Consider the following 27,084-nt stretch of genomic DNA (forward strand, 5'->3'; position numbering starts at 1 on the left):
AAAATGTCTGCTCGCAGGACGGCTTCAAAGTATCTCCGAGCGCAAGAATGAGTTAGTGCTCTAGTAATTTAATATAGCTCTATGGAAGTGTCTCGATTGTGCATTTATTACACCCTAAACCCCTTGATAAATCAGTGAAATCGTATCATTCAATATTAATCAAATCAATCAGTTAACAAATCTTAATCACTCAAACAACCAACCTTTCATTCTATTCAATTATTCAAACAATTTTCTGTTGATCAATGAATTTCAGCAATTTATTATTCTGCCGTTTGATCACCTAAACCATTCATATTTAATTGCCCCCTGGCTGATAATCAACAGTACACCGACAAACAGACAGTAATGAAACATCCAAACAATATTGCATGAATATCAGTTCCACAAATCTTTATTCGTTTACTGGAATAGCTTTTATTTTGGGAATGTGCAGAACCGAAAATGAAATAAATGGCCGTTATGTTAATGTGTTATGCCAATCTAAAATGATTTACTCGACATGGTCAAATAAATCTACCTAAAATGATAAGGTCTTGGGGGAATGCTAAACGTGATTGGTATTGTTCCAATAAATGTTAAGATTGTATTTTTTGATATATAAACCAGAATACATTGGTTATGGCGCTATGTTCACTGTAGTAATACATTAACTATCACACTATTTAGGACCATTGAACACTGTGCCTGGTACAAACATCAATATTACCATTATAATATTGTGCATATGAGACGATATAAACTATAATTGACGAGGGCAAACTAACGACGAGTTACAAGTTGACAATGATTTCAAGTTGTGGGTAGGACTGGGACATGGAACAATCATGTGTTTGCTAATGAAGAGAGAGCTCGACGATGACCCTACTAGTCAAAGTTGACTACGGATGATGCATCCTAGTTTTGTGTCCTATTGGAGCAGCGTTGTCTGTGACTATAGAGACCAATTGAGGACCCTAAAGCCACCATAAAACTAAGGAAAGAAAAAGGTTTAAGACCCAAGATTTACCTCCACATAATGAATTTGAATAAGTACATGTTTTGTTTAGTCTTTCCAAAAGAACTTTCAATGTGTGTTTGAGCCAATAATCGACAGTACTGTGTGAACTAAACAGGAACTGGGTAGGCATAATAGATTAACATCATCTTACTATCACTGTATACCATTAATTAAGCAGGATATAATCATCAAGTTAGGTGCATGATGAGCACAAGCCACCCATTGACATCACTGCAATTTGAAACGTCAAAAGTCAGGTAAAAATTATGGATGCGCAAATTAACATACTCTCATTATGCAAAACCTAAATGCTTTCTATCCCGTTATAACTGTTTTTGCAAGCGGACAGTTGTTTTCCTTAATTCACAAATACAACTAAGAAATCAGGGATTTCTGTTTGAGAGCTGTTTGGAGTTACGTATCACAGACAGACCAAAAGACAGACAGATAGACACTGTGACAGACAGACAGACAGTCAGATATTTCCTGAAGATATCACACATCATGTGGAGATAGACGCCTCAGTTCTGCAGGATGGCTTTGTAGCTTTCGTGCACTAAGTTGGAAAAGTCCACAAGCTGACACTTTATGGACAACTGTTTAAAAAGAAAAAGGAAAGCGAGAAAAAAAAATGTTAAATACAAAATTGGGCAGCGTATAATTTCAAACTGGTAATGGTATGATCACTGGGGGACGGTTGGATGATTGACAAAGGCATGGCTATGGGCTCCGTGCGCCAGCGAAAGAGGGCGCCATTTTACCTAGCAACGACGTCCTATGGGCGGGACATTTAGCTGGTTGGCGCGCACCGTTCCTTGTACTTTGTGTGTGATGCACGTTACTGTACACCAGGGGATTTGTACTATTGTCAGGCAAGATGGCGTCGGTCGGTCGCCCCCAACTGTACTCTCTTTGCCGGTGAGGGGGTACTTGTGAACGGAGCGGATATGGAGTTAACAGGCAATACCCTACTGCCTACCAAAAGCAGTGCAATATCAGTGATGTTATGAAACATATAAGTTACACTTTCTTATCTTTAAGTGCTTTTAAATAAGGCCGCAAAATCAAAACTACACGATGCAGTCATTATTTTTAGTAGGACATAGCCTGACGCTTCACTGCATTTTATGACCCTGCAAAGCGCACATGATTTTTTACTGCGAGGGCACATCAATTTCACAGACAGTCAGAAGAAAGCAGTTGAAATAGTGACGCATCAAAGGAGATTTCATTGCGCATACCAACATCTAAATGTAACTGGGAATTTAGAAAAAAAAGGAGGAAATTCCAAACCACACAAGACTTTGTACAGTGTTTTTCAATTTGTAATGGCATTCATGAGAAGTAAAACATGAGCAAATCAGGGGATCTGAGGAAACGTTGCATGCCTGTACTGTTCGTGCGCGGAGCCCATAAAATTGAGCGCTGAACTCACCGTAGCCGTTGGGTTGCCTGGCTGCATCTTGATCTCTGCCATGATAAAGATGTTATTGGTGAGCTTGAGGGATTGGTACAGCATGTCCTGGCCGTCCAGGTTGCGCCGGGCCACGGTGAAGATGTTGCTGGTTTTCAGTTTCTGGACCGCTTCATCTGTAGGTTGTAACAATAAACACTTCAATGTTGGCATACACATACTATTTAGTACCACATAAGGCAATTTGTTCATCCGAGACAAAAACGTCAGGAAGATTTTTATTTCCAAAGAAACCACGAAGGGTAACCGACTTGGTGCATATATACACGGATTGAAGGCGTCTGACTAGCGCCCCTTAGACAATGACATTGACAAAATGGGGACCCCCAACATAGGGCTGGATAGATCAGTTGGTAGAGCGCTGGAACGGCAATCAAGAGGTCGCAGGTACAAACCCCGCTCCAGTCAATTTCTGTGTTCAACTTAATTTCATATAACGTTCTGAGGAATTTCCTTATCAAAACTTTCAAAAAGTCTTCTGAAAGGTTCCTTAGTAGTGTCAAATATAAAAATTGCCACACTTTTGTGGTCATACAATTTTTATGAAGAATGTGATTTGAAAAAAAATAATCACAACCCGAGTATTCTAATTGAAATTGACGAAATTCGTTAAAAAAAATAAATTAAAGAACCCATTTGATTTCTTATATCTTTTTACAACATGCAAAATGCAGGAAGCTAATTTAGTTTTTTCTTTAATTCATTGTCAGCTTTTTGCAATGAATCAAAACCACTGATGGTCTGCCTACCTGCCGTCATGTGGATTTCAATGGGGAACTGGACCTCATTAGCAGCGGGTAGGTTCTTCCACTCATTCAAGAAATCACGTCTCTCTGTCATGATATACAGGGGGAAAAAAACACACACAAAAAAAACTCTTGAATAAGTTATTTGCAAAGAGCATACCCTGCAAGTCTTTAAAGTTTTACGTTTTATGAGCCGAGCGTTAGGGAGATCACCCAAGCTCAAAGGGGAGTATGGAATGAACGTGAAAAGTAAACGGAAAGGAATGAGCTAATGTACAAACTCAAAAGAACATGAGAAGGTATGAACAACAAGGATGTACACGTATTTCAGGTTGGACAGAGCGTGCAAGTCTCGCCGGTCTGTGCTGAATTTTTATTGAAACGTCTGGGTACAAAACACTGACTAGTCTAGTCACAGACCCCGCAGTTTTTCAATTTACCCAATTGTTATCTGCCTGATCGACTGAACAGAAGTTGAGGTCAACATTTGACAATTTTATAATAGTCATCAATTCACCATGAATTCAACGTGTTGTAAATTGCAATGCTTTCTTTTCTTTTCAAAAACATCCCATTTATTGCCCTGGATTGGATGGGCCCAGTCAGGACACAAAATAAAAAGCTAAAAAATAGGACGTTACACACGTTGTAGATCCTATACAATTCAAGAATGTGCACGTATTCACGTAAAATCTGGCAGGTTTTTTAGGTCAACTTGCACGCTCTATCATTTGTCTATTGGGGTGGTTTGTGGACTTGTAACAATTTGTCTTGAAAAAAAAAAATGCCAAGGTTTTTGTGAGTTTAAATGTAAAACTTTTGGAAAAGCGTCGTAGTTTTATCTTCAAGATTGTACTATGGGTCTGTCCTCCAACAAGTTATGGAGTTATGTGTATTATGAAGAACAAGGTATATATATACATAAATAAAGTAGCTGAAGTCAACCACTCTTTATTCAAGTCTTCATAATAAGAATTATTAAACTAATCCTGACACAGCAGAAGGGCCTATTCCATGCGCAGAAGTCGAAACCATCTATTGCTCCGAAGAAGGACAATTGGCTGATGTTGAACGACTTGTATTTCAACTGGTTACATATTCTGTCATGAATGCAATATTTCTCTGTGTAATCAGAATTCTGAGTTAGATTGTCAAGACGGTTGGATCAGGGCTACAAGTACGATATCATTACCAAGGAGGAATCTACAGGGGCGGTTGTGGACGGAAAGTGGGTGGTTATTTTCTTTTACCTTTGGATCTATCCTGTTCATTCATACCTTCTACAAGCAAGCAGCGGTCCAAAAACAAAAAAAAATAAAGCAAAACAAATATGATCTGGCATGAATAATGAATGAGGTCTGTGAAATAAGCTGCATGTTGGAAGAAGGTAGAAAATTCATCTTTGTAAAAAAAATTCAAACAGAATACTGCGATGGTTATTTGGAAATGAAAGATCAGCATGAGAAGTATAAGCCCAGACATGCCAGACATGCACACATTGTATCGTCGTATCCATGGATGCAGTCATGTTCATTCATTCATTCAACCTCTGAGCATTTTTTTTATCCGGAACCTTCTTTCACCTAGTCTGAAAATCAGATGTTCACGTGTGCTGAGACACATTAAGAACATGTGATATGTATCCAAGCACGCATCATTTGTATGCGACCCCACGCGCCAACCAATCAGAGTCGACTTTAGATGTCATTTTGATCAGAAATGTGGACTAAGCTGTTGATTGGTGAATTGGCGGCTTACAGAAGACGGATTACAGAAGACGGATTACAGAAGACCCGATAGAAGAGGCCCGCTGTATAGTCAGAACCTGTAGGTCAAGAAACAGTCTTGTTTTGCAATTGCTGAATCTGTACGAATATCAAAGACGCCTGTTTTGCAAGCTGTTATTCCCTCCTAGTGGGTCAATAATCAGGGCAATTATGTCAAACCCTTTAAAACCCTGCAGGTCAGTTTCAGGTGAAGGGATATGAAGTGTTAAAGTAGCTGTGTCACACAGAGAGTCACTACACAAAAAAAAAAAAATCCAGCACTGTGGAAAGTAGCGAAACCAGCACTGTGGAGAGTAGCGAAGCATACACAGATCGGATGCTTAACGGCACAAAAGAAATGTGCAGTGATATGAAGTGTTATCCAGAGAAGATTACGTCAAAGGAGCTAACCCTAGAGTAGACTTGGTGCCAAGTCGGTAATTGTTTTGTCTACGGTAACCGGTTACTGGCTCCAAGCACACAAAATATACATCGCTGCATGCAATGCGCGTAGTCTGGTTCCCAGACCAAATGATGCTGACTATTGATGTCGAATTACTGACTTGGCGAATACGTTTTCAATTTTGTACACAACATATGTGAGTATTTTGAATCGCTAGCGAATTCTATGCGAGCACTCTGATTGGTTCAGATTCCAGAGCGTATTCTAGGCTGCCACAGAAGATCTTTCTAATTACTTCCAGGGTTTGCACTTTGTGTTGTGTAATATTACAAAAAATACTTTAGGGCATACACGACTCAAATAAATAAGGTATATCACAATGATACATTTTATTTCAATACACAATAGACGTAGCTAACGGTTTTGGCCGTTAAATCGTCGCCAGATCTGCAAACATGTCCCCGACAGGGCCCGACCTATTGAGAAGAACTCCCCATGTATCCGGAATGAATGAGTCCTCATTTGCATAGCGGTGCGCCACTGGATCTCACCGCAAACCATAGAGCTATATAATAAAGAACTAGAGGGCGTACTTCCCATTAGCCGCAACGCTTTACCGCTGTGCGCGCACGGAGCACTGTCGGCCATTGCCAAACCGGGCAAACAGAGCGCGAAGTACCCGGATGTTGTACACCGGGCGTATACACAATACACATGGAAGTGTAGAAAGTGCGCGATCGGTGCGATTGGAATGTACAAAATGTATACGGCAAAATTGTTTTTTACTGAGCTTTTAATTTGGGTTTTTTTATTTGGTGAAAAAGGAAAATTGTACCTTAACTTCCTGAACGCGGCGTATTAATCCAAACACCAAAGTTCCAGCAACAGACGGGGAATTCGGGTCGTCGTCATGTACCACCGTACTCGCAGGATTCACCACCGCCGTAGGCTGCGACATTGAAGGGGCTGGCCGGGGCGCAGGCACGGAAAAGGCCCGAGGTACTACTGACCTAAAAACAGGATGGTTTTTGTCAGATGATGTCTTGTTGATGGCTTATTTTTGTTCACAAATCGCTCTGTGTACAGTCTTCCATGGTGATACAGGACGGTTTTGATAAACAATTCGCTGATTCTCTTCACAAGTTGAGTGCCGTGATCGTCTTCCTCTGTCAAGTCCTGCTCAAGGAAATGCTCAGACAGATCACCGAAAACCGATCCGCGAACTCTAAGTAACAGGTCTTGCTGGACGGATGTAATAAGAGCTGGAGAAGTTCCTAGTGGATTAGGCCTACTTTGCGTACCTTGTGGAACACTAGTCAATGCTTTCCTGTATACACAAAATTAAAAATAAACTGCATCTATTTTTGGCTTTTTGCCTCTTGTTCAGGCTTAATTGTGTTCACTCGGCAGTGGAGGGGGAGCAGTTTAATTTCTTTTTTTCTTTATTTCTTTTTTTTGGGGGGGGGGGATTTCCTAAGTGAATTCTTCAGCTTTATTTTCTTTGGAAACAATTCCAACCCTTGAATTGGGAAAGGAAAAATGTTCTCCCCATATGTGCAAGAAATGCCAGTGGGTTCAGGAGGAGCAGATTTTTTTGTGAGGGGATAAAAACTTCTGAGGCTGAATAATATTATTGGATGTATCAATATGGAAAGAACCGAATGGAGCAGGCTGGGTGATGAAATTATTTTGGTTGTATAGGGTCAGTGAAATCACTAATACTATTGTGATAACCATAGAATTAATATTTGAGTCCAACTTTGGTGAATTTTCTTTAAGGGACTTTAAATCTGACACCACCCTACTGCAGACATCTTTGCTCTGAATTCAGTAATCTGACATCCCCAAGTTGAAACATGCCCTTAGTAACCCAATCCGACATCCCCGCGTCTGAAAAATGGATGCATGCTCTTAAAGTTTTATAAGAAACTACCACAAAAAAATATTTATGGAAAAAGCAACAAGTCAAGGACTCAATATGGCAAGAAGCCTTATCTTAACTCAAAACATGAATACAACAATATTTTATTTCAATTTATTATAGCTGGATATTAAACAAAATGTTAATTGAAATAACAAACTCATGTAAATTGGAAAAAAAAACAAGTTAATTGAAATAAAATCTCAAAATCAAAAATTCAAACCAGGAAAAGCAAGGAACAAAAGCCACTCCTATCGTTAAATAAACAACATGCAAAGCATTAGATTGCACTTTTCAAATTTGATGACTGTACGCCCTGCCTGGTCCTTGTGTTCCCATGTATACACATTTTTCATAAATATTTCCTAGCTTATAAATTTGAAATAATTTTCATGTTTTCCTCAAGAACACATACAGCATTGAAAACCTTACCCAAAGATAGCACAGTCTATATAAAAAGGACCGCAGTATCCCTGCCCCCCTCCCCAAAGAAAAAAAAACTGCTCTATCCATTTCACTTTACAAAGATATCTACATGTATATTCAAGAAAGGACTTTGTTTCTGAATTGGGTACATGTAGTAATGTCAATAAACGAAAACTAACCAAACAAGAAAAAATATCAAATGTTATAACAAATGTACATGTTCACTTTTATGCATAATGATATTGCAAGCATTGCCTTAAGTGCACACCAGTGGTGTAGCCAGGAATTTTTCAGTGGGGTGGGGTGGGGTGCGGGGGGGGGTGGGGGGGGGGCGCTGGGGGGGCTGGAACATTTCATGGGGGGGCGTCATGTAGATCAATGAATTTTTTTTTAGAAACTCAAAATCTCAGTGGGGGGGGGGGGGGGGTGGCGACTGGGGGGCGACAAGGTTTCATGGGGGGCTGTTGCCCCCCCCCCACGCTCCCCCGTGGCTACGCCACTGGTGCACACACACACAAATATGAATATGAAACATTTAAAAACATAGTAATTTTGAATTAAAAGAATGTTAGTGTAAAACTGAAATAAAAATCAGCAAATACTCAATTAAAAACAAATCAAAACAAATAGAATAATAATTAAAGACCAACGATGAAGCAATATCCTGCCTTAAAAGTCTGTCTGTGGTCTTCACGATTTGGAAGACATCATCTCTTGGTTGAATTAGGCCGCCACGGTCTTTTCTGGTGGTGAACAAGCTTTCTGATTGAAAGGCGGAGTCGGATGTATTCTTGTGCAATGCAACACAGCACTGTGTGCACTTGCAGTCCGATGTCACATGTCGACTTATATACCCAGCCAAGTAATGTAGAATGTGGTCATGAAATTCAGACGGCTCTCTTAGCAGCTCTGCAAATGTTTGCATGTTAGCATTTGTATGATGGACAGAGGCTGATGGCTTTGCCTTGAACAGCTCATTTAGGGGCTCTTCAACGCTGACGTTGGCATTTTTAGATGGCATAATGCGGTTCTTCAAGAGGATTGCACGAAGTGCCCATTTGAACTGCAGGCAGTTAGGATTGTTATTCCATCCACCTCGTCTCCGAACTCGACTGAAGAACATCTCCAAATGATCTTGGGACATCTTGTATGTGCACACATAATAGAAAGGCTGTGAAGCTGTCAAAAGATCATGACAAATAGCAAGTACTGAATCGATTGTTGCCATGAACCCTACCCATGCTGTCTTTCTCCTGCCCAAGCACAGTGATTGTCCTTCAGCATCTGTAAGGGCTTTCAGATATTTCTTTGTGTCCAGGAGCCATTTCTGTCTTGTCGCAAAGTTAGATGTTCTCATCGGACTCTTGTATCCCTTTCCTCTAGGGTGCTTGGAATTCATGAAATCAAACAGTTTGTCAACAATACGTATGAACTCTGTGGTCTTCTTACTTCCTGCAAATTCAGCTAGGCAGAGATCCTCTCTCAAGAAGTCAATCGCGTCTGCTACAGAGGAGCTCAGTGCCTGCACAGCCACTTTCACATTCATCTTGTGTTGTTGCCATAAGATGTGCTTTGCTTTCAACTTATTTGCAAGGTGCAAATTATCCTTTTGCTGAACTTCATACAATCTTTCGATGTACCTCCAAGATATCTCATCTCCGTCGTGATAAATTGTCCCCATGGTTGCTACACAGTTTCTAACCAACTTGATTAGGTGGCATGCATCAAATACAAAGTAGACATTTTGAGATGGATCTGATGGGTGAGGAAAGTGTGATCGCATTGCAGAGGGGGTGATCGAACAGCCCAACAGTGATGCTGTAGTCTGGTTTGCATATGTACCATCACAAACCACACCATGTACAACCATTCCTGCTTCTGTAAGTACACAAATAAGTTGCTTGATGATCTCAGCTTGCAATGCGGCAGAAAGGTGATCTGCTAGGTAGTAAGCAACTGGATACTTCCAACTGCCAGTCAATCCTACAGCCATGAATACAAGGGCTTCTGTTGCAAGACTGTCTTGAAAAGACGCCAAGAGATTTCCACAGTCTATGAAACCAGCATACTTGTTGTTCTTGGGGTCATACACCACTTCCTTTTTAATTGCCATGGCATCAAGCACAATCATGCAGTGCTTCTTCAAGGAATCCTCAGCTGCCATTTCCTTGACATGATTTATGACTTCAGTCAGAAATCCTGGTTGGCAATTCAGGCTAGCGCTCCATTTACGAATTGTGCTTGGATGTGGGAGATGTAAATACTGTCTTACAAATTCATAGGCCTGGGCACTATAGAAATGCAGTGTGACTGCAAACTGCTTGACTTGCTCTGAGAACCTGTGACCATGTTTGTCTTTCTCCATTGATTTCAGCTCATTTTCGATCAGTGTGAATGTGTTTTCTCCAAAGTTAAGCTTCATCAACTCCAACTGTCCCTGGTTTATCATGTTTTGATCTTTGACTGCTTGAAGAAGACTTGAGATTTTTTGACTTTGACGCTTTACTTTCTGTTTCGCCACTTTAAGTTCCTTACGAACCTCTTGAAGTTTGTCGGTCGTTTGTTTTAGTTTTCCACTGACTGAACTTATTGATGTAGCATACCTGTGCTCTTCTGCAATATGAGCAGCTTTTTGGGGAGGTTGTGGGCTAGGATCGGCTGCGGTCATCTTTCTTTTAGGTGGAGGCCTCTTGCTTGCTTGCTTCTTTTGCTTATGTAGCGGGAAAGCCGGGAAAATGGAGGGTATTGCAGACTCCCTGAGTTCATGCTGAACAACTTCCTGGTCATCTCTGGGATGTATACCTGCAAATGTTAAGGAAATTTTTTGCATGTTTAATATCATATTTGTAATAAAGAATATAGAGTTATCTTTCATTTAATGAAACTTTTTGTTTATTTTTATTACCAAAGGAGTCTAAGCAATAACTGAATGGCCAACAACATTTCTGTCACTAAATTATCCATACACAATGTGAAACTGATTGGATCCCAAGCTAAGGAAAATCAGTAGGTAGTAGGTAAATGTACATGTAAGGTTTAGCTTGAACAATTAGTTAAATATTGCAAGTACATCACTGGGTTCTGTCCCTTCCCACACAACTATTTACTCCGAAATTTTGAAACCACAAGAACACTGATACAAGTAGAATGCTGCTGTAAATATTTATCTTCTGGGATTGACTGCAGCTATGTACACATCAATATACCGCTTACGTAGTCATCCTTGTCAAAATGTTCACTACACACCAGATGATACTTGGATGGACAAAAGTTTGCTCTGCTGATTGCTGCCACCCACTTGCTTAGTAGAGTCTGCTTTCCAAGAGGGAATCTTAATATAAAAGAAAATCACCCAAAATAATAAATAACAAAACATATTTTCAATCACCCAATTCCAAAATAGATTTTCATTTGTGTATCACTGTTTTTGGTTTGCACAAGTGGCGAGTTGTGTCAATTAAATAAGCTCAATTAAAAGCAGAAACGACTGATTGGCATTGGCGTAGACCCCCCCCCCCCCATGAAACGTCATTGCCTCCCCCAACCCCCGAAAATTTGCTAGTCCTTTTTCGTGAGCAGCCTTTTTTTTTGTACAAGTGCCCCGTTTTAACGTCATGTAAACATCTTAAGAATTATGCTGCTCTGAAGAGCACTACCTATTGTAAAAAAAATGACCGCATTGCAGGATGCCCCATACTAGAAAGATGGTGTCTAAGTTTTTCCTAACAAAATTGCAAATGTTTCTCAGTCCCAAATTCATGTTTTATCATCATTTTTGCAATAAATGACCTTCATTGAGATGATTATAAAGAAAAACGTGGCATCAGGTTGCAACATTTTTTTCCTTTGATATTTTGAGGGAAACTTGGGGAAAAAATGACAATGACAGCGCGGCGACAACACGCAACCCGAAAATAAAAGATGGTGAAACACCGCGCGATGTACCATGACATGAGCACACACGGTGCGCTGAACAGCTGAATCGCAAGGCACAAACTGCACAGGAAAATCGTGATTTCTACCCCAAGAAACTGTTCAAAATTGCAAAGCGGGTGTCATTAGAATTGAGAAAAGGCTGCTTTTGATTGTGTAAAGGTGATTTTTGAGCAATAAAAAATATTTTTGACTCTAATTTGATCAAAACAAAACAGGGGCCCTACACTACACTACACGATCGCCCCCCTACTCCACAATCCGCGAAATTCTGCCCAGTTTTCGGACACCATAACAATTTTTCATTTTTAGAATGTTTTAGTTAGATTAATGATTGTAGGGCCTACTCACTTATGAAATGAAACACCACCTCCCTTCTCTCGCCGGTTCGTGCAGCCAAAGGCTGCACAACTTTCTGGCATTTTTCTGGGAAAGCCGAGCGATAGTTGAGCGACGTGCAGGACGAACCGTAGATTCACGTACGTAGGCGCACGATCGATCGCGCGCTGAACAAACGTTTTTGCCCGGTTTGATAATGGCGGCGCGACGTCCTTGTCGGCACAGCGTACAGGCGAGTACGCCCTCTAGTTCTTTATTATACAGCTCTATGCCGCAAACATGCCTGCATATGTATTGCGCTGCACGCATAATAACGGTGCAAGAACGTGATCATCAAGTCGTTAGATATGTCGCAACTGCAACATGTATTGAACCCACAGACGGACATAATAACCAGCCGTGCCGATGGAGTTCGACTGAAGTTCAGGGACAAAATACGACTATCTAACGACTTGTCATCAAGTCTAACTCTAGAGCAAAAGTGGTTTTGCAAAATGTGAAGGATTATGATGTGCGCCAGACTAGCAGGGTTAATTCAACATCTACCCCATTCACAGTTGGAGTACACAGAATCTGTTTCTTTGTGACTGCTTAACAGTTTGCTGAAATGTTGCGCTAACTAGAGCAGACAATTATGTGCTTAGCTGTAACATGAAATTGAGCCATACACAGTGAAGGGATATGGAAAGTTAGAAAGGATCCTTGTAGAAAATGCCTAAGCACTTAGCATGAAGAAGAACTCGTTGATCCAAAGTTGGACAGCTTACCCATTTCGCCCGTTTCCACAAAGAGCGCATGGAGGGGGATCGGGCTACTGAAGTACAAGACGTCAATGTTGTTCTTGACAGCCACCTGCAAGGAGTTGATGGGGTCCATACGCTGGACGGGCCCGTTGGTGTTGAGAGGCAGGGACACGTCCAGGGTCTGGTTCATGTTGAGGGGACTGGCGATGGATAGCGGTGAGGCCGGTACCAGACCGAAACTGTCAGGAGAAGATATTGCAAAAAATAAGAACAGACTATCACAGATATTTTCCATCCCACACTAAACCAGCAGTGACCAAAATCAACACCTTCAAATTACTTTCATGTCCAATGGTTATGGTCTTCGGCTTGCGTGTCGTGGTACATGGGTTCGAACCCTGACAGGGAACATAGTGCTTGTGCTCTTGGGCAAGGCACTTTACTACGATTGCCTCTCTCCACCCAGGAGTATAAATGGGTACCTGTGAAGGTAGAGACCATATTGCGCGGATCTTGAGCTGCTGCAGGGTCTCATTCCTGATGAACAGGGATAATAATTGGGATGCGCATTTTATCATATTCTCATACAATTTGCGCAAAAAAAAAGAAAAAAGGTTAACCCTCAGTAACCCATCAGTCACAGGCAGTCCAAAAATTACTACATTTATCCCTCCCATAACTTATACGCTGGCTAGTCACGAACAGTCGGATCACATATATCCTCTAGGCACTCTGACTAGTTAAATTTCCTCAACAGTCAAAAGCAAGTAACTGGTACACGTACAGCTGGCTTAATCTCCTACAGTCAAAGCCTAGCTTAATCAAGTTACATGAACAGCCAGTTAATCCTGCTTCATGAAGGCAGGGAGCGCTTAACTGTTACAAACGGTCACTCAATTTATTTTCCCTGCTGGGAAGGCTTTGTTGTTGAAAAAAATCTCATGTTACTCACACTGTGAAAACTCTTTCAACCCATTTTTGCCCCGATGATTCCCTTGAGTGTTTCTCTTCATTTTGCCACGTATAAACCTAACCCCAAAATGCCTCTAAACCTGTTTTCCAGAGAGGGGAAAACCTTGTGTGGACGTGGGCGAGTCCACACAACGTATCTAAAATCTGGTTTATGTGGAAACCTTTTTTTTAGGAAGTCCACACAGTGAATGTGATGCTTGTCCACAATTTCAGCCCTGGAAAAAGACTGATTTTGACTGACCTGTTCTTGTTGAGCTGTATAGCAAACTGACTCATCTGCTGCATGGCTTTATTAGTGAAGGTCATATCCATGAAGACTTGGCCCTGCCGACGGCCGAAGGTGCCACTGACCTCAAGGCCTTTGCCCTTAGCTGCTGGCAGCCACACCTGATGACAGAGACAGTATAAAGGAAAGGTTATGGTTTAGTGATGGTCATACCCATGAAGACTTGGCCCTGCAGACGGGCGAAGGTGCCGCTGATCTCCAAGACCTTGCCCTTAGCTGCTGGCAGCCACACCTGATGACAGAGACAGTATAAAGGAAAGGTAACGGTTTAGTGATGGTCGTTTCCATGAAGACTTGGCCCTGCAGACGGGCGAAGGTGCTGCTGATCTCCAGGCCCTTGCCCTTAGCTGCTGGCAGCCACACCTGATGACAGAGACAGTATAAAGGAAAGGTTACGGTTTAGTGATGGTCGTTTCCATGAAGACTTGGCCCTGCAGACGGGCGAAGGTGCTGCTGATCTCCAGGCCCTTGCCCTTAGCTGCTGGCAGCCACACCTGATGACAGAGACAGTATAAAGGAAAGGTAACGGTTTAGTGATGGTCATACCCATGAAGACTTGGCCCTGCAGACGGGCGAAGGTGCCGCTGATCTCCAGGCCCTTGCCCTTAGCTGCTGGCAGCCACACCTGATGCAAGGGATAGTATAAAGGAAAGGTAACGGTTTAGTAATGGTCACATCCATGAAGACTTGGCCCTGCAGACGGGCGAAGGTGCTGCTGATCTCCAGGCCCTTGCCCTTAGCTGCTGGCAGCCACATCTGATGCAAGGGATAGTATAAAGGAAAGGTTACAGATTAGTGATGGTCATATCCATGTAGACTTGGCACTGCTGATGGGCGAAGGTGCCGCTGATCTCCAGGCCTTTGCCCTTAGCTGCTGGCAGCCACACTTGATGCCAGGGACAGTATAAAGGAAAGGTAACGGCTTAGTAATGGTCACATCCATGAAGACTTGGCCCTGCCGATGGGCGAAGGTGCTGCTGATCTCCAGGCCTTTGCCCTTAGCTGCCGGCAGCCACACCTAAACCGTAACCTTTCCTTTATACTGTCCCTGGTATCAGGTGTGGCTGCTAGCAGCTAAGGGCAAAGGCCTGGAGATCAGCGGCACCTTCGCCTGTCGGCAGGGCCAAGTCTTCATGGATATTGAACCATGGCCCCGTGGCATGTTTTGACAAGATGGTGTCCGCATACAATTCCCCTTGCACTCTTACAGGTCATTGACCCTACAAGCAAAATTTGCAAATATTGGAAGTGTTTTTGAGGGTGCAGTAAAGCAAGGGTTAAAATTCACAAAAGTTTGTTATAGCCACATGTTCTGTATGGCGGTGTTCACTGTAGCAACGCTCTACTGTACACACAAAATCTAACTTTTGGTTATGTTGAATCTGTTACTGTGCTGGACTAATGCCAAAGTCATGTATAACCCGTATAAACGGTATCAGGCGAAATCTAATACATGTGCTCGCAGGATGTTGAATAAGTGAGTACCACTATACACACGGATGAGATTGTCAACTGAAAAATAAAAAGTCTGAAAATTTACGAAATGTCTGAAAAATGCATATCTTTCTACACTAATGTCTTTCTCTCAGATTTGAAAAAAGTCTCATTTCAGACAAAATTCTGAAAAATATCATGCCTGTATACATGTAGAGACTGTGAAGTAGTACTGCAGCATTGGTGCATTCCAAAAGATTTGGTCAGACACGGAATTTTGCTCAAGAATTAGGTGAAATTAAACTGTGTAGGAAAAGTTTTGCTGTAAGGCCAGGTTCAGATTATCTGGCTATGGTTAGAATACAGCTCAAACACAACCTGGCAATTACAGACGCAGCTATGGAAGCGGCTTAATCCAATTCACATAGACTCATGCATTACTGCTAGCCATAACACTGGCTTATACTAATTTTCTGGAAAGCGTCTTAATAGTAACCTCAGCTTCTTTGTTTCTTGACAGAAAAATAACTCCTAAAGAATAAGAACGTGGCTTTGGTAATGAAAGCAAGTAATGCCGTGTTCAGCAATCCAACTCACCGTTTTGGGCTCCACGTACATGCCAGTGGCCAGGCCGGGGCCGGAGGCTAGGCTGAAGATATCCCCTAGAGCACCCATGTTACCCCCTCCCATCATGGGCTGGGGTGCAGGCTGGGACATACCCCCTCCTCCAATCTGTGGGAAAGATGGGCCATTTTTCATTGTTAAACTAGACCAAGGGATACAAGGCGGGGTGTTGAACTACTCCAAAGTGTCTATAATAAATTTGACTGAAGTGCCCACAATATGGACAAAGTGTGCAATGGCCTGTTACTTCAAGTGAATTCAAAAAAAATATACCATGCACTATTTGCCGATGTTTAGGACTGAAGAATGCACATGCATAACAGAAAATTGTTTTGATGTATCCTCATGTACATGTAGAGGCAATGTTTTTAAATTCAAAGATTGAAGGCTATTATGTACATGTGTACTGAGTACATACAAGTACATCGTTTATAACTCGAGTTGTAGCCAAATCATCATAACCATTACAATATGGCAAAAGGACTGTCACGCTCATCATTGTTCGCGTTACCTGTGCAGTGCATTGTAATTTGACTTGTGATTTCAATTATTTGACTTGTGATTGATTTGTGATTGACTTGTGATAGACTTGTGATTGATTTGTGAAAGACTTGTGATTGACTTGTGATTGACTTGTGATTCGACTTGTGATTCGACTTGTGATTGAACTTGTGGTTGTTTTGTGATTGGACTTGTGATTGGACTTGTGATTGACTTGTGATTGACTTGTGATTGACTTGTGATTGGACTTGTGATTCGACTTGTGATTCGACTTGTGATTGAACTTGTGATTGACTTGTGATTGGACTTGTGATTGGACTTGTGACTGACTTGTGATTGACTTGTGATAGACTTGTGATTGACTTGTGATTGGACTTGTGATTGGACTTGTGATTGACTTGTGATTGACTTGTGATTGACTTGTGATAGACTTGTGATTGACTTGTGATTGGACTTGTGATTGAACTTGTGGTTGTTTTGTGATTGGACTTGTGATTGGACTTGTGATTGACTTTTGATTGACTTGTGATTGAACTTATGATTGATTTGTGATTGGACTTGTGATTGATTTGTGATTGGCTTGTGATTCGACATGTGATTGGAATTGTGATTGGAATTGTGATTGGACTTGTGATTGATGTGTGATTGGACTTGTGATTGGCTTGTGATTCGACTTGGGATTCGACTTGTGATTGGAATTGTGATTGGACTTGTGATTCTGCTTGTGATTGACTTGCAATCAATTGTGATTAACATGATAGCAACTCTGTACATGACCACTACCAAAACCCTTACAAAACCCGAAGCCTCCCAGCTACTTACCAAGCTATCCAAACCACCTCCCAGTAGGTCCAGTCCAGCTGACATCTCAGGCTGTGCCTGCATTGGGGCACCGCCAAACCCAGCGGGGGAAGCGCCAAAGCCAGCGGGGGAAGCGCCAAAGCCAGCAGGGGCAGCACCAAACCCAGCAGGGGCAGCACCAAACCCAGCAGGGGCACCTCCGAACGCACTGGGTGCGCTGGCCGGTGGGCCCAGGTCCATCCCCAGCAAGTCGCCGATGAGATCGCTTTGGCCCTGGCTGGCCTGGGGTATGACCTGGGGAGCTTGGGGAACAACGGCGGCGGCCGTCTCGCTCTCTGGGGAAGTAGATCCGGAGCTGTTCATGGGGAGAACAACAAATATTTTTAAAAATGTAATGAGCTCAAGCAAATCTGTTGTATTTCTTTGGAAGGAGAAGGGGGAATTACAAGGTCAGCATATTAATTTAAGTTAAGTTATTAATAAAAGAAATGTGTTGTATGTGAATAAGGCGTTTGCCCTATAGTCACTGTACTGGCTTAAACCGCCCTGCCTATTTTGCATTTTTGTGACAAGGAGGGTGTAGTTATGAAAACACTCCATGTGATTTATTTGGCTTACCCTGGAGCCCGGGTAGGCAACACCCTCCTAGTAGCATTCCGTCCCTCCACGAATGCACTGGGCGGCTTGTGATAGACCGAGGCCAGGCTGCCGATGTAGCAGATCAGCTCATCCAGTAAGGTCGGCTCAATTAGGTCCGTCTCCTCTGAGATGAGGGGCTTGTTGGCCAGGACGACGTCCTTGGCTGCGGCGGGGTCCGTGGAGAGCAGACGCCAGTAGATGTAGCCGCGATCACGCAGGTCGGGGTTGTCACTGTCCTGTGTTTCAAAAATGAGAAATGCAAAAGTATGTCTATTGCCCATATCTTTTTATTCTTTTATTTTAACTTGCTTGACTCACATATGTGATGCGATCAAGCTAAATGAGTCGTTTGTCTGGAATTTCGATTTGGAGATTCAGGCCAAAATAGGGGCACTTCATCACATCACTTCATCACATCTCTTGGTGTTCCACCTTCCATAATTTTTGAACTAAAGATGGTATCAGCATGAGGTTTTCACAGCAGTAATGCTGAGATTGTGCTCTTTTCAAATCTGTAAAAAAAAACCCAACATTGACCAGGGTCGACAAACGACTCATTTAGCTTGATCGCATCACATAATTATAGATAAAATATCTAAGGAAGTGTACATGTATGCATGCAATTTTTTTTTTTCACACAGATAAATGAATCCTAACCCCCTAGGCCCTTCTGGCTAGGAACTATCCTCAATCCTACAAAATCCTACAATTGCCACAATGTAAAAACTTTGGATTCAGCCTCAATCCTCCAAAATCATCCATTATTTCTTGAATTTGTTCAGTGGAGGGAGACCATTTGCTGAACCCTTCAAAAGTCCTCCAACAATCACTGTTAATAGGTTGAGGTAGTTATGCATGACTGAACATAAACATAGCTGGGTACAGCCTACAAACTCAACACAATGCATCATGTTTGCCTTCAGCTTCAATCCCTTGGAGGATTGAGGAGATAAATTCCTTCCATCATACACACGATCACACTTACGAAGCCAGGATATACACCTATTAAACCAGTTCCTTAACCCTTTAGTCAATGTGGTGCCCAAAACCGCCCTGTCTTTTCAATCATTGTAGCGCTTTAAACCGCCCAAACACTCAATGGTATTCTGCTTCTTCAGTGAATAAACACAATGTAATACAATGTAGTACAGATGCTAATGGTTAAAGATATAGTCCATCATTTGTAATTTGTGCATTTTGTTCGTTTGAAGCAACAAAAGTGTTCAAAATCTAAAGAAGGGTACTGAACAACTAACCTGATGAAGTTTCAGCTCAGCTTCAGCTGTATATTCCGAGAAAAACAGCATTCTAGGATCTCAATTTCAAATCAAAAGTTGCTGAATCATGTTTTGAATTGCTTGAATTCAGCGTCCGAGACGCATTCTCACTGAGCCGATTGCAGCTATACGCAATGCCGCGCACTGATCCGACGAATAACAAAACGAACTACTAATTTAAATTTTCCTACGGTGCGTCTTAAGACGCACCATTGGAAAGGCCTTCTTTCGTTGATTACTTCAAAATGACAGCTCGCCAGAAAGAATAATTTCACAGGGAGTTTAGTCCCCTTACTATCTTTCAACCAAGTATGTTTTTCAACAATAATTATGCCAGTTACTTTTCGGATGGCTGCAAATGATGGGACTATAGCTTTAAACCTCCAAAATCCTCCAGGAGAGGGGAGGTTTGGGGCTTGTAATCGTCAGACTCACCTGTGTAGCCAGGCTGAGCACCTGCTGTACCAGTTCTTGAGTGTCCGTGGGTCGTTTCAAGAACAGCTTGACGATGGCCGTCAGCAGCTGTAGCTGCACCTGGGTGTTCTCATCATGGAAGCCTTCCAGGAAGCTCTCCAAGAGCTCGTCGGCGTTATCGATACGCTCGGCGTACTCACCGATGATCCAGATCATGGAGGCCCTGGGGAAAATGGAGTTGGGGTTAAAGGTCAATACTAGTGTTTTCTGTGAGAATTTCTGACATGAAGGTCAGAGAGTTTGTAACGGTATAACCAAAAGCAATCACAGATTTAACAATGATGGCACTTTGAACAGAATTATTAATGTGGAGTAGGTGTACCCTCACTGTGCCAAAGACCAACCGCATTTCTTTTTAAAGTTTGTATATCATTTTGTTTTCCTCTAATTATCTTTGACTTATCAAGATATCTAAATCTTGAGCAATACAAAAAACTCCTCAATGTGGTGTCACAAATCTTAAGTGAAAAGAAGAGAACATTGACTTGAGTATGCTTTTTAACTAACACATTATTTTACATGTTAAAAAATGTACTAATTACAAATGCTTGGATGAGTTTTAGAGATGTTAAAAAATTTCAGAAGTTAATTAACCTAAGATTGCCCAAATTTAGTTGAATCAAATAAATAGCAATGTCAGTTGCATTTGAAAGCTTTCGGCTGTGGACAAACATATTCTCGGTGTAACTGCTAGATTCATTTAACTCCAGCAGACTTTACCCATTACACTTTTTGTATTTAGTTGAATTACCATGGTACTGAAAAACCTGGAGGTTAAGAGATTGAGAGCAACATACAAGCATCCTCCGTGTTACCCTGCCTTAAGCCCGGTTCATACTCTGCGCCAAAGCGCTGCGAATTCGTAAAAATTGAACATATTTCAACTCGGGCGAATTTCGCAACGAATGTTTTATGACGTCAAATTCGCTTCGCATTCACATGAAGTTTGAACCAGGCTTTAGGGGCTACCAGGATTTAGGTTAATGCTTGTGTTTAAAATTTCCCTCACCTTGCCTCAGGCTCATCCAGCGTGTCCAGGTTCTCGCACAGCGTTGCAATGATACTCTCATACTTGTTGGGATACTTGCGGAAGATATCCTTGATGACCACGATGGCTTCCTGCACCACGTAGTTGACCTTGGTCTGGATCAGGTCCAGCAGGGTGCTGACGCAACGCTCAGCAGATTGCTGGAAAACAACATTTTACTAGGAAGTTAGTACCACGATTTCTTCAACCCTAACCCCCTGGGGTAATCTGGCGAGAAACCATGCCAAATACAGCAACATGCAACACTTGTCAAAATCACAAGCCAGCTCAGTGTAGCAAGAGCCATCAGGCCAACAATCTCATGGCCAAACTGCCTCAGAGCCTGTGGTTGCCAACTGCAGCAGGATACAACTGTGACATTGTTCAATGGAGCTAGCTCTCATTTTTTAGAATTGGCTGTTTATGCACTAGTGTTGATGGTTCCGAGCAGCAAGGTCCCACAGATTTTTACATCCGATGTACTGTGTTGCATCTGGCAGGGTCAGGGTTAAAGCAGCAAAAACGTAGCTCATTGTTATAGCTTTCTTTATTGATATTCTGAATAATACAAGAAACAAGATTGTCAAACTAGTCAGCTACTCTGTGTGTAGTTATTATTCATACCTCAATTTTGATGGCACAGCGGCCGATGGCTCGCACAGACTTGCGGACAAAGTCCACGTCCACCTCGGTGGCATACTCCTTGAGCTCAGCCAGGACCTGGGCAATGTTGCCCTGGGCAGCCAGACGGATCATGATGTCCAGCTTCTCCAACTTGACGTAGATGGGATCGTTGTACTTGACAAAGAAGACCTTCATCTCTTGCTTGAGAATCTCCGGTCTAGTTTGGGGACAGAGAGTGAATGAATGATGAGCAGTGTTTCTACGCATTATTCTAAAAGATCGCGTTACATCATCAGTGAGATTTGAGGCTTTGCCAGGTGGAGATTACAGCTTGGGATTAATCTGCAGATATACCATGTGAACTGACTACCCCTAAAAAGAGAAATAACTCTGAGAATCGAGCATGAAAGTTCGTTTCCTGTCCCATTATTATATCAATTAAATAAAAGATACTTTTATGAGACTTTGGTTGCAAAACTCGTATCAGGTGCTTGCGACACCATCACGGTGTCTTTATCAACTGAGAATAATTATGAGAATAATAGGTTATCATCTCAATCTTTCGGTCACTATGCTTAGGAGAACGCATCAAATGTGGATTGTTGAGCTGTGCAAGGATGCAGGAAGAAGCAAAGGAATTCTTATCCTCTATGTAAGAGCCAAAGAGCAGGAAGTTAGCAATTCAAATCCTGCCCAATTTACATGTACTTTGGCTTGGTTATTAAGTATTAAAATGCAGCTCGGGAAACATTGGACAAATACAAAATGCGACAGAGTGAAAAACAACCCAGCCTATTACTTCGTCTCGGTCCATTAATAAATACCTTTATAACGAAATAAACAGTTAAAATGCTCCAATTTTGTGCCTTTTTTTTCCGGCGATATTTCCAGACTTTTTTGTGTTCATGTTCATGGGCCATATTTTAGCTTAACAGCTATAACGACGTAAACTCAACCGAAACTGCTGCCGTAGCGAAACAAATTACAACAATGTTTTCATATCTTTACCTGATGGAGGAAGCTGAAATCTCGTTTACACATTCCTTGTGTCCGGAATTACAAAGATGCTTGGTTTAGGAAAGGTAAATATGTCGGTGGGTGAAGTGTTTCAAAGAAAATAAATCGTAGATCTACGCTATCGTCGTAAACATCCTCAGTATAAACTGCACTACTGTACGATGTCGTTTCAAAACTTCCTTACGCGCGCGCACGCACGCATCCCTAGCAACTGTGTTGCGTACGCGCGCGTCAGTCTCACGCGATGGGGGTTGAGCGCATGTGCAGTGCTCAATTGTTAAAAGCTGACGCAGGACTGTTACTATATTTTGACCAATCATTGGCTTGCATGGGGCTGAACAGGGCTTGATCAATGCTGGTTCAGGGGCCATTTATTTGCTTGATCTTTGAAGCCGGTCCATTATCACCGTTAATGACCGGCCACATGATCGAGTCTCTACCAATCAGAAATCATCAACTCTCCAAGGTATTTATTAATGTGTTTTAATACCTCTTTTGCACGATGAGGTTGATGTTCCTGAGTGCCACATACTGCACCTCAGGCTCGGCAGACAGCAAGGTGACCAGGGGGGGAGCCAGCTTCCTAGTCAAGGTGGTCAGGTACTCTGAATCCACTGGCATCATCTCCATGAACTTCATCAGCACCTGGGACATCACAAGTGATAAGATGGGATGAAGAGATATTCATGAGTCTTGACACTTGGCTGCTACACACTTGCACGATAGCAAGGTTGTAGCTGCATTTGCACAGGATATTGTGTTCGTAATGACCATTATGTTGTTTAAGAAACAGCTTGTTGAAGGGAGAAAGGATGGACATAAATTACGGGAGAATGCAAAATTAAACGGGCGGCATGTAATACTTAAGGGTCACTCTTAACCCTAACTCTCTAGGGTGATTTACTAGGAACCTTCCTCATCCTTGCAAATCCCAACATCACATGGTAAACTGTGCACATAAACAGTTTATTTGTGGTTTGCCTAATCCCACCTAAAGCACATACAGTTAGTTTACTAGTGCAGCACTCATCCTAACAGATTCCAACAAACCCTGGTGTCGGAGTTTGGCTGGTTAGGGATTGTTAGGGTTAAGGTTTTCCAGGGTTTTACACGGTTTTCCAGGGGTACCTCAGGGCTCAACCTTGAGTTATCGCTTGTTTGATTAATTTTCCCCCTTACTTTATTGGCCTACAATTCGGGCGATTCACAATGCAGTGCGCCACCAAGAGTTTGCCATGGAGAGTATATTTTCCAAATTTACGGTCTACACAACATGAACAATTTGAATGAGTGTCAGTAGACAACTTGAACTAATTTGTTATAGATTAGGGCATAGTGTCCTGTCACCTTACAAAAAAACCCATACTGATAAAAAGAAAACAAAAGGGCCAACAGATACTCGAATCACACGCTTACGAAACTACTGACTGGAAAAAAACTAACAATTTCAAGTGTCCCGTGCTGTGAATTTTTTGACCATTTCCCACAATGCACTGGGAAAAATTAACACTCCGTGGTAAACTCTTGGTGGCGCACTGCATTGTGAATTGCCCGAATTCTATAACATTGAAATATCTGTGACTCTGACCGACCTTGACAGCTGAGAGCACCACGGCAGCGTTGGCGTGGGCCAGCCTAGGGGTGACTCTCTCACAGATGCTCTGGGCCTCTCTGTCATCCTTAGGGGTGTAGTTGGACAAGGAGTCCAGGATGAAGATCTGACCCCACCTGCAAAAATAGGTCACAACATTGGATGGGATTGGAAGTGAGGAATTACCACAGAGCTATTTTAAATTACTACAGTGGTAACTCCTCATTCTGATGTGCGGAGATACTTTGAAGCCATCCTGGGCGCAAACATTTTGAATTCGTGTGCGTGTTTGTAGAACGTAATAAATTTAGATGGAGTAAATAGTGAAAGTGTACTCTTACTGCAACGCACAAGTACAACATACGCAAAGAACTTGAGCACGTCATGACGGTTAAAAAACGTTCATTCATGGGTTTGTGCACAAACATAGATGCGCCCAGCAGGCATCAATTTGTACATCAACTCAGTAATTTAATATAGCTCTATGGGAATTACCAAAATATCTCCAACAGATGGGAAAATCTAAATAACTATGATAAACACTGGATTAAAATGAATTAGATTGGCGGTGGAGAATGAAACAAATAATATCCAACAGAGGAAATGAGCAGATATTTCCAATGCATATAAGTTAAACTACAATACCGTTCACTTCATTCGAACGGGACCTAAGGACCAAATGTGTAAACACATGATTTCGATATAGGTAGTGGTAGACATATTAATTGGATTGTTCATTTCAAATGGAATGTCACTTAAGAAGAGGAGTTAAGTGTGTCCTAAACGTACGTTAAAAGGTCACAATTTAAATTAATTTAACACTTGATATTTAAGTTTAAAGAGAGACTTTATTAGTTACAGCTTGTTATTTTTTATGTTTTATTTATTTAAAAAAAAAAATTTCAGGGAAATATGCAACACTGTTCAGCAGGAAATGATTAATCCAGACATTTCAAGTTTATATCCACAGTACAACACATGATGATAGATGAAAGTGAAACAGTCTTAATTAAAATGGAATTAGATTTCTAAAACCAAACGCCGTTTCCTCATTTCATGTAAGGCATCTTTCTATTCTAGAAACTGTAATCGACAGTGACACACAGACTTACTCTGTACACTCATTCAGTGCAGTCAGCAGCTTGTTAATGGTCTGGGCATTCAGGTCAAACAGAGTGGTGCCAGACGGTGAGGCATCGTTGATCTCAGACAGAGCTGCTACGGCATTAGCTACAACCTGCCAAGAAATGCAATTAAAGAGATTTCTTAATTAATGATTAATTGAAACCATGCATTGCTGATGTGCTCAGGCATGCAACTGGGAATTTAGGGGGAAAATGGATTTTTCCCAATTCCAAAGCACACAAGACTTTGTACAGTGCTTTTCAATTTGTAATCGCATTCATGAGAAGTAAAAAACGAGGAAATCAGCGGATCCGAGGAAAAGTTGCCTCAGTCCTACTCCAAATTTGAAATTTATCATATTTCTCCAAAATTTTATAGTGACGAGTACAATTTAAACCTATTACAAAAAACTTCTAAAACCCGACAATCAAATGGTGCTGAAAAGAATAAAACAGGTCTTACATCATGTTCGGATTTTTTTCTAGTATCAGTACCATTATCTTTCTCGAGATTACAGATTATCTTTCTCCATATTACAGATTATCTTTCTCCAGCTTACAGATTATCTTTCTCCAGATTACACATTATCTTTCTCCAGATTTCACATTTGAGAAAGCCTTTTCTACAGTGTGAATCAACTCCATACTGTCCTTCACAGAGTAGAAGATCTAAAAGCGAGGTGAGTCACGTTGGCACAGCCGTACTGTCCTTGCCTTCCATAACCAGGATTGGGTTTCGAGTCCCTACTAGGTTTTCCAGAGATTATTTACATAGGCTTTTCTTCCCATCTCTAGACATGAACATTTTCTTCATTGTCACGACTGTTATTCTCTTCGCAGATTTCTTCAACCTTGCAAGCACTCATGAAACATACCCATGGCCTTTCCACACTATACAAAACTTTTGGTTGACGCAGGATTGACGCACGGTTAAAAACAAGCGGCGTTTCACACCTCTGCCAAACCTGCGTCAACCCTGGGACTGATTTCACGCTAGGTTGAACTCAACCCTGATCCAGACCAGGTTTGAGATTTCAAGCAGGGATGAGATTTCAACCCAGGTTTAAACTTTCGCCATGGTTCAAAACAGTAGTAACCGAACAAAAGAAGGGTTGCACAAAACAAGTGTGAAATGATGCGGGGCTGAATGCAGGGCTGAATGCGGGGCTGACAAATCAATAACTCAGCCCGGGCCAGCACTGGGTTCACCCAGGGTTGAGTTCAACCCGGGTTGAGAGTCTCGAGTGTGAAAAGGGATCTAGTCTGATCTTCAGAAAATACATTTTAACATTTCTACGACAAATACTACCACCCACCATTGGGTTAGAAGCCGTCAGTAGGTCCCTGAGCTGATCAATAAACCCTTGGTCCTCCACCAGCTGGGGGTTGATATCGTACAGCTTGGCCACGCAGACCGCCGCCGTCTTCTGCACGTAGGGGTCCTCGTCCTTCAGGCACTTGCGCAGCGGGTCGCACAGGTAGGCTGTGATCTTGTCCACCCGGATGCAGCCCATGGTGCGCACGGCCAGGGCTCGGATCAGTGGGTTGGTGTCCTCGCAGTCCTAGAGAGAGAATATGATGGGAGTAAAGACAAGTCGGTAGGAAAAACCTTGTAAAATTCCTATATTGTACATTTCCAATAGGTAAATGACATATCTGTAACAATTTGCCCATTTCTCAAAAACTGTAAAAATTTACGGGAACATTCCATAATTGAGACGATTTCTTAGAGTGCAAAACTTCACTTTGAAACTAGAAATAAATCTAACAGTTGGACTCAACAAACACATACTTTTGGTTGCATTAGCATCGAACCACAATTAAAACTAAGTTATAATAGTTAATATATTCATAATGTGTTCATGAAAACCAACACAAAATCAGAGCATAGTTTTAAGAGAGAATGGTCAACACATCTTCAAAGTTATGTAGAATTTGAAAA

At 41.9% G+C, this 27,084-nt stretch overlaps 1 protein-coding gene across 5 annotated transcripts in view; it reads right to left on the bottom strand.

The window, feature by feature from the left end:
• Positions 1 to 367: 367 nt before the first annotated feature.
• Positions 368 to 27,084, bottom strand: part of LOC119729940 (AP-1 complex subunit beta-1-like) — a 30,522-nt gene continuing 3,805 nt past the window's right edge. Inside the window, exons 4-18 of one of the 5 annotated variants that reach the window (XM_038202729.1) lie at positions 26,452 to 26,704; positions 25,131 to 25,248; positions 24,020 to 24,155; positions 22,918 to 23,072; positions 21,411 to 21,627; positions 20,769 to 20,947; positions 19,721 to 19,922; positions 17,988 to 18,244; positions 17,391 to 17,724; positions 16,041 to 16,175; positions 13,965 to 14,110; positions 12,776 to 12,990; positions 3,224 to 3,307; positions 2,436 to 2,590; positions 368 to 1,596 (exon numbers count right to left, since the gene is read on the bottom strand). In XM_038202729.1, the coding sequence (XP_038058657.1) occupies positions 1,522 to 1,596; positions 2,436 to 2,590; positions 3,224 to 3,307; positions 12,776 to 12,990; positions 13,965 to 14,110; positions 16,041 to 16,175; positions 17,391 to 17,724; positions 17,988 to 18,244; positions 19,721 to 19,922; positions 20,769 to 20,947; positions 21,411 to 21,627; positions 22,918 to 23,072; positions 24,020 to 24,155; positions 25,131 to 25,248; positions 26,452 to 26,704 (2,661 nt within the window). In that variant the 3' untranslated portion in view covers positions 368 to 1,521. Of the gene's footprint in view, positions 1,597 to 2,435; positions 2,591 to 3,223; positions 3,308 to 4,441; positions 4,501 to 12,775; positions 12,991 to 13,964; positions 14,111 to 14,322; positions 14,635 to 14,779; positions 14,897 to 16,040; positions 16,176 to 17,390; positions 17,725 to 17,987; positions 18,245 to 19,720; positions 19,923 to 20,768; positions 20,948 to 21,410; positions 21,628 to 22,917; positions 23,073 to 24,019; positions 24,156 to 25,130; positions 25,256 to 26,451; positions 26,705 to 27,084 lie in introns of those variants that run through there. The other 4 variants (XM_038202728.1, XM_038202730.1, XM_038202731.1 and 1 more) reach the window with 4 other exon arrangements.

The sequence above is a fragment of the Patiria miniata genome, unplaced genomic scaffold (genome assembly GCF_015706575.1).
Source record: "Patiria miniata isolate m_02_andy unplaced genomic scaffold, ASM1570657v1 HiC_scaffold_22, whole genome shotgun sequence".
Taxonomy (NCBI): Eukaryota; Metazoa; Echinodermata; class Asteroidea; order Valvatida; family Asterinidae; genus Patiria; species Patiria miniata.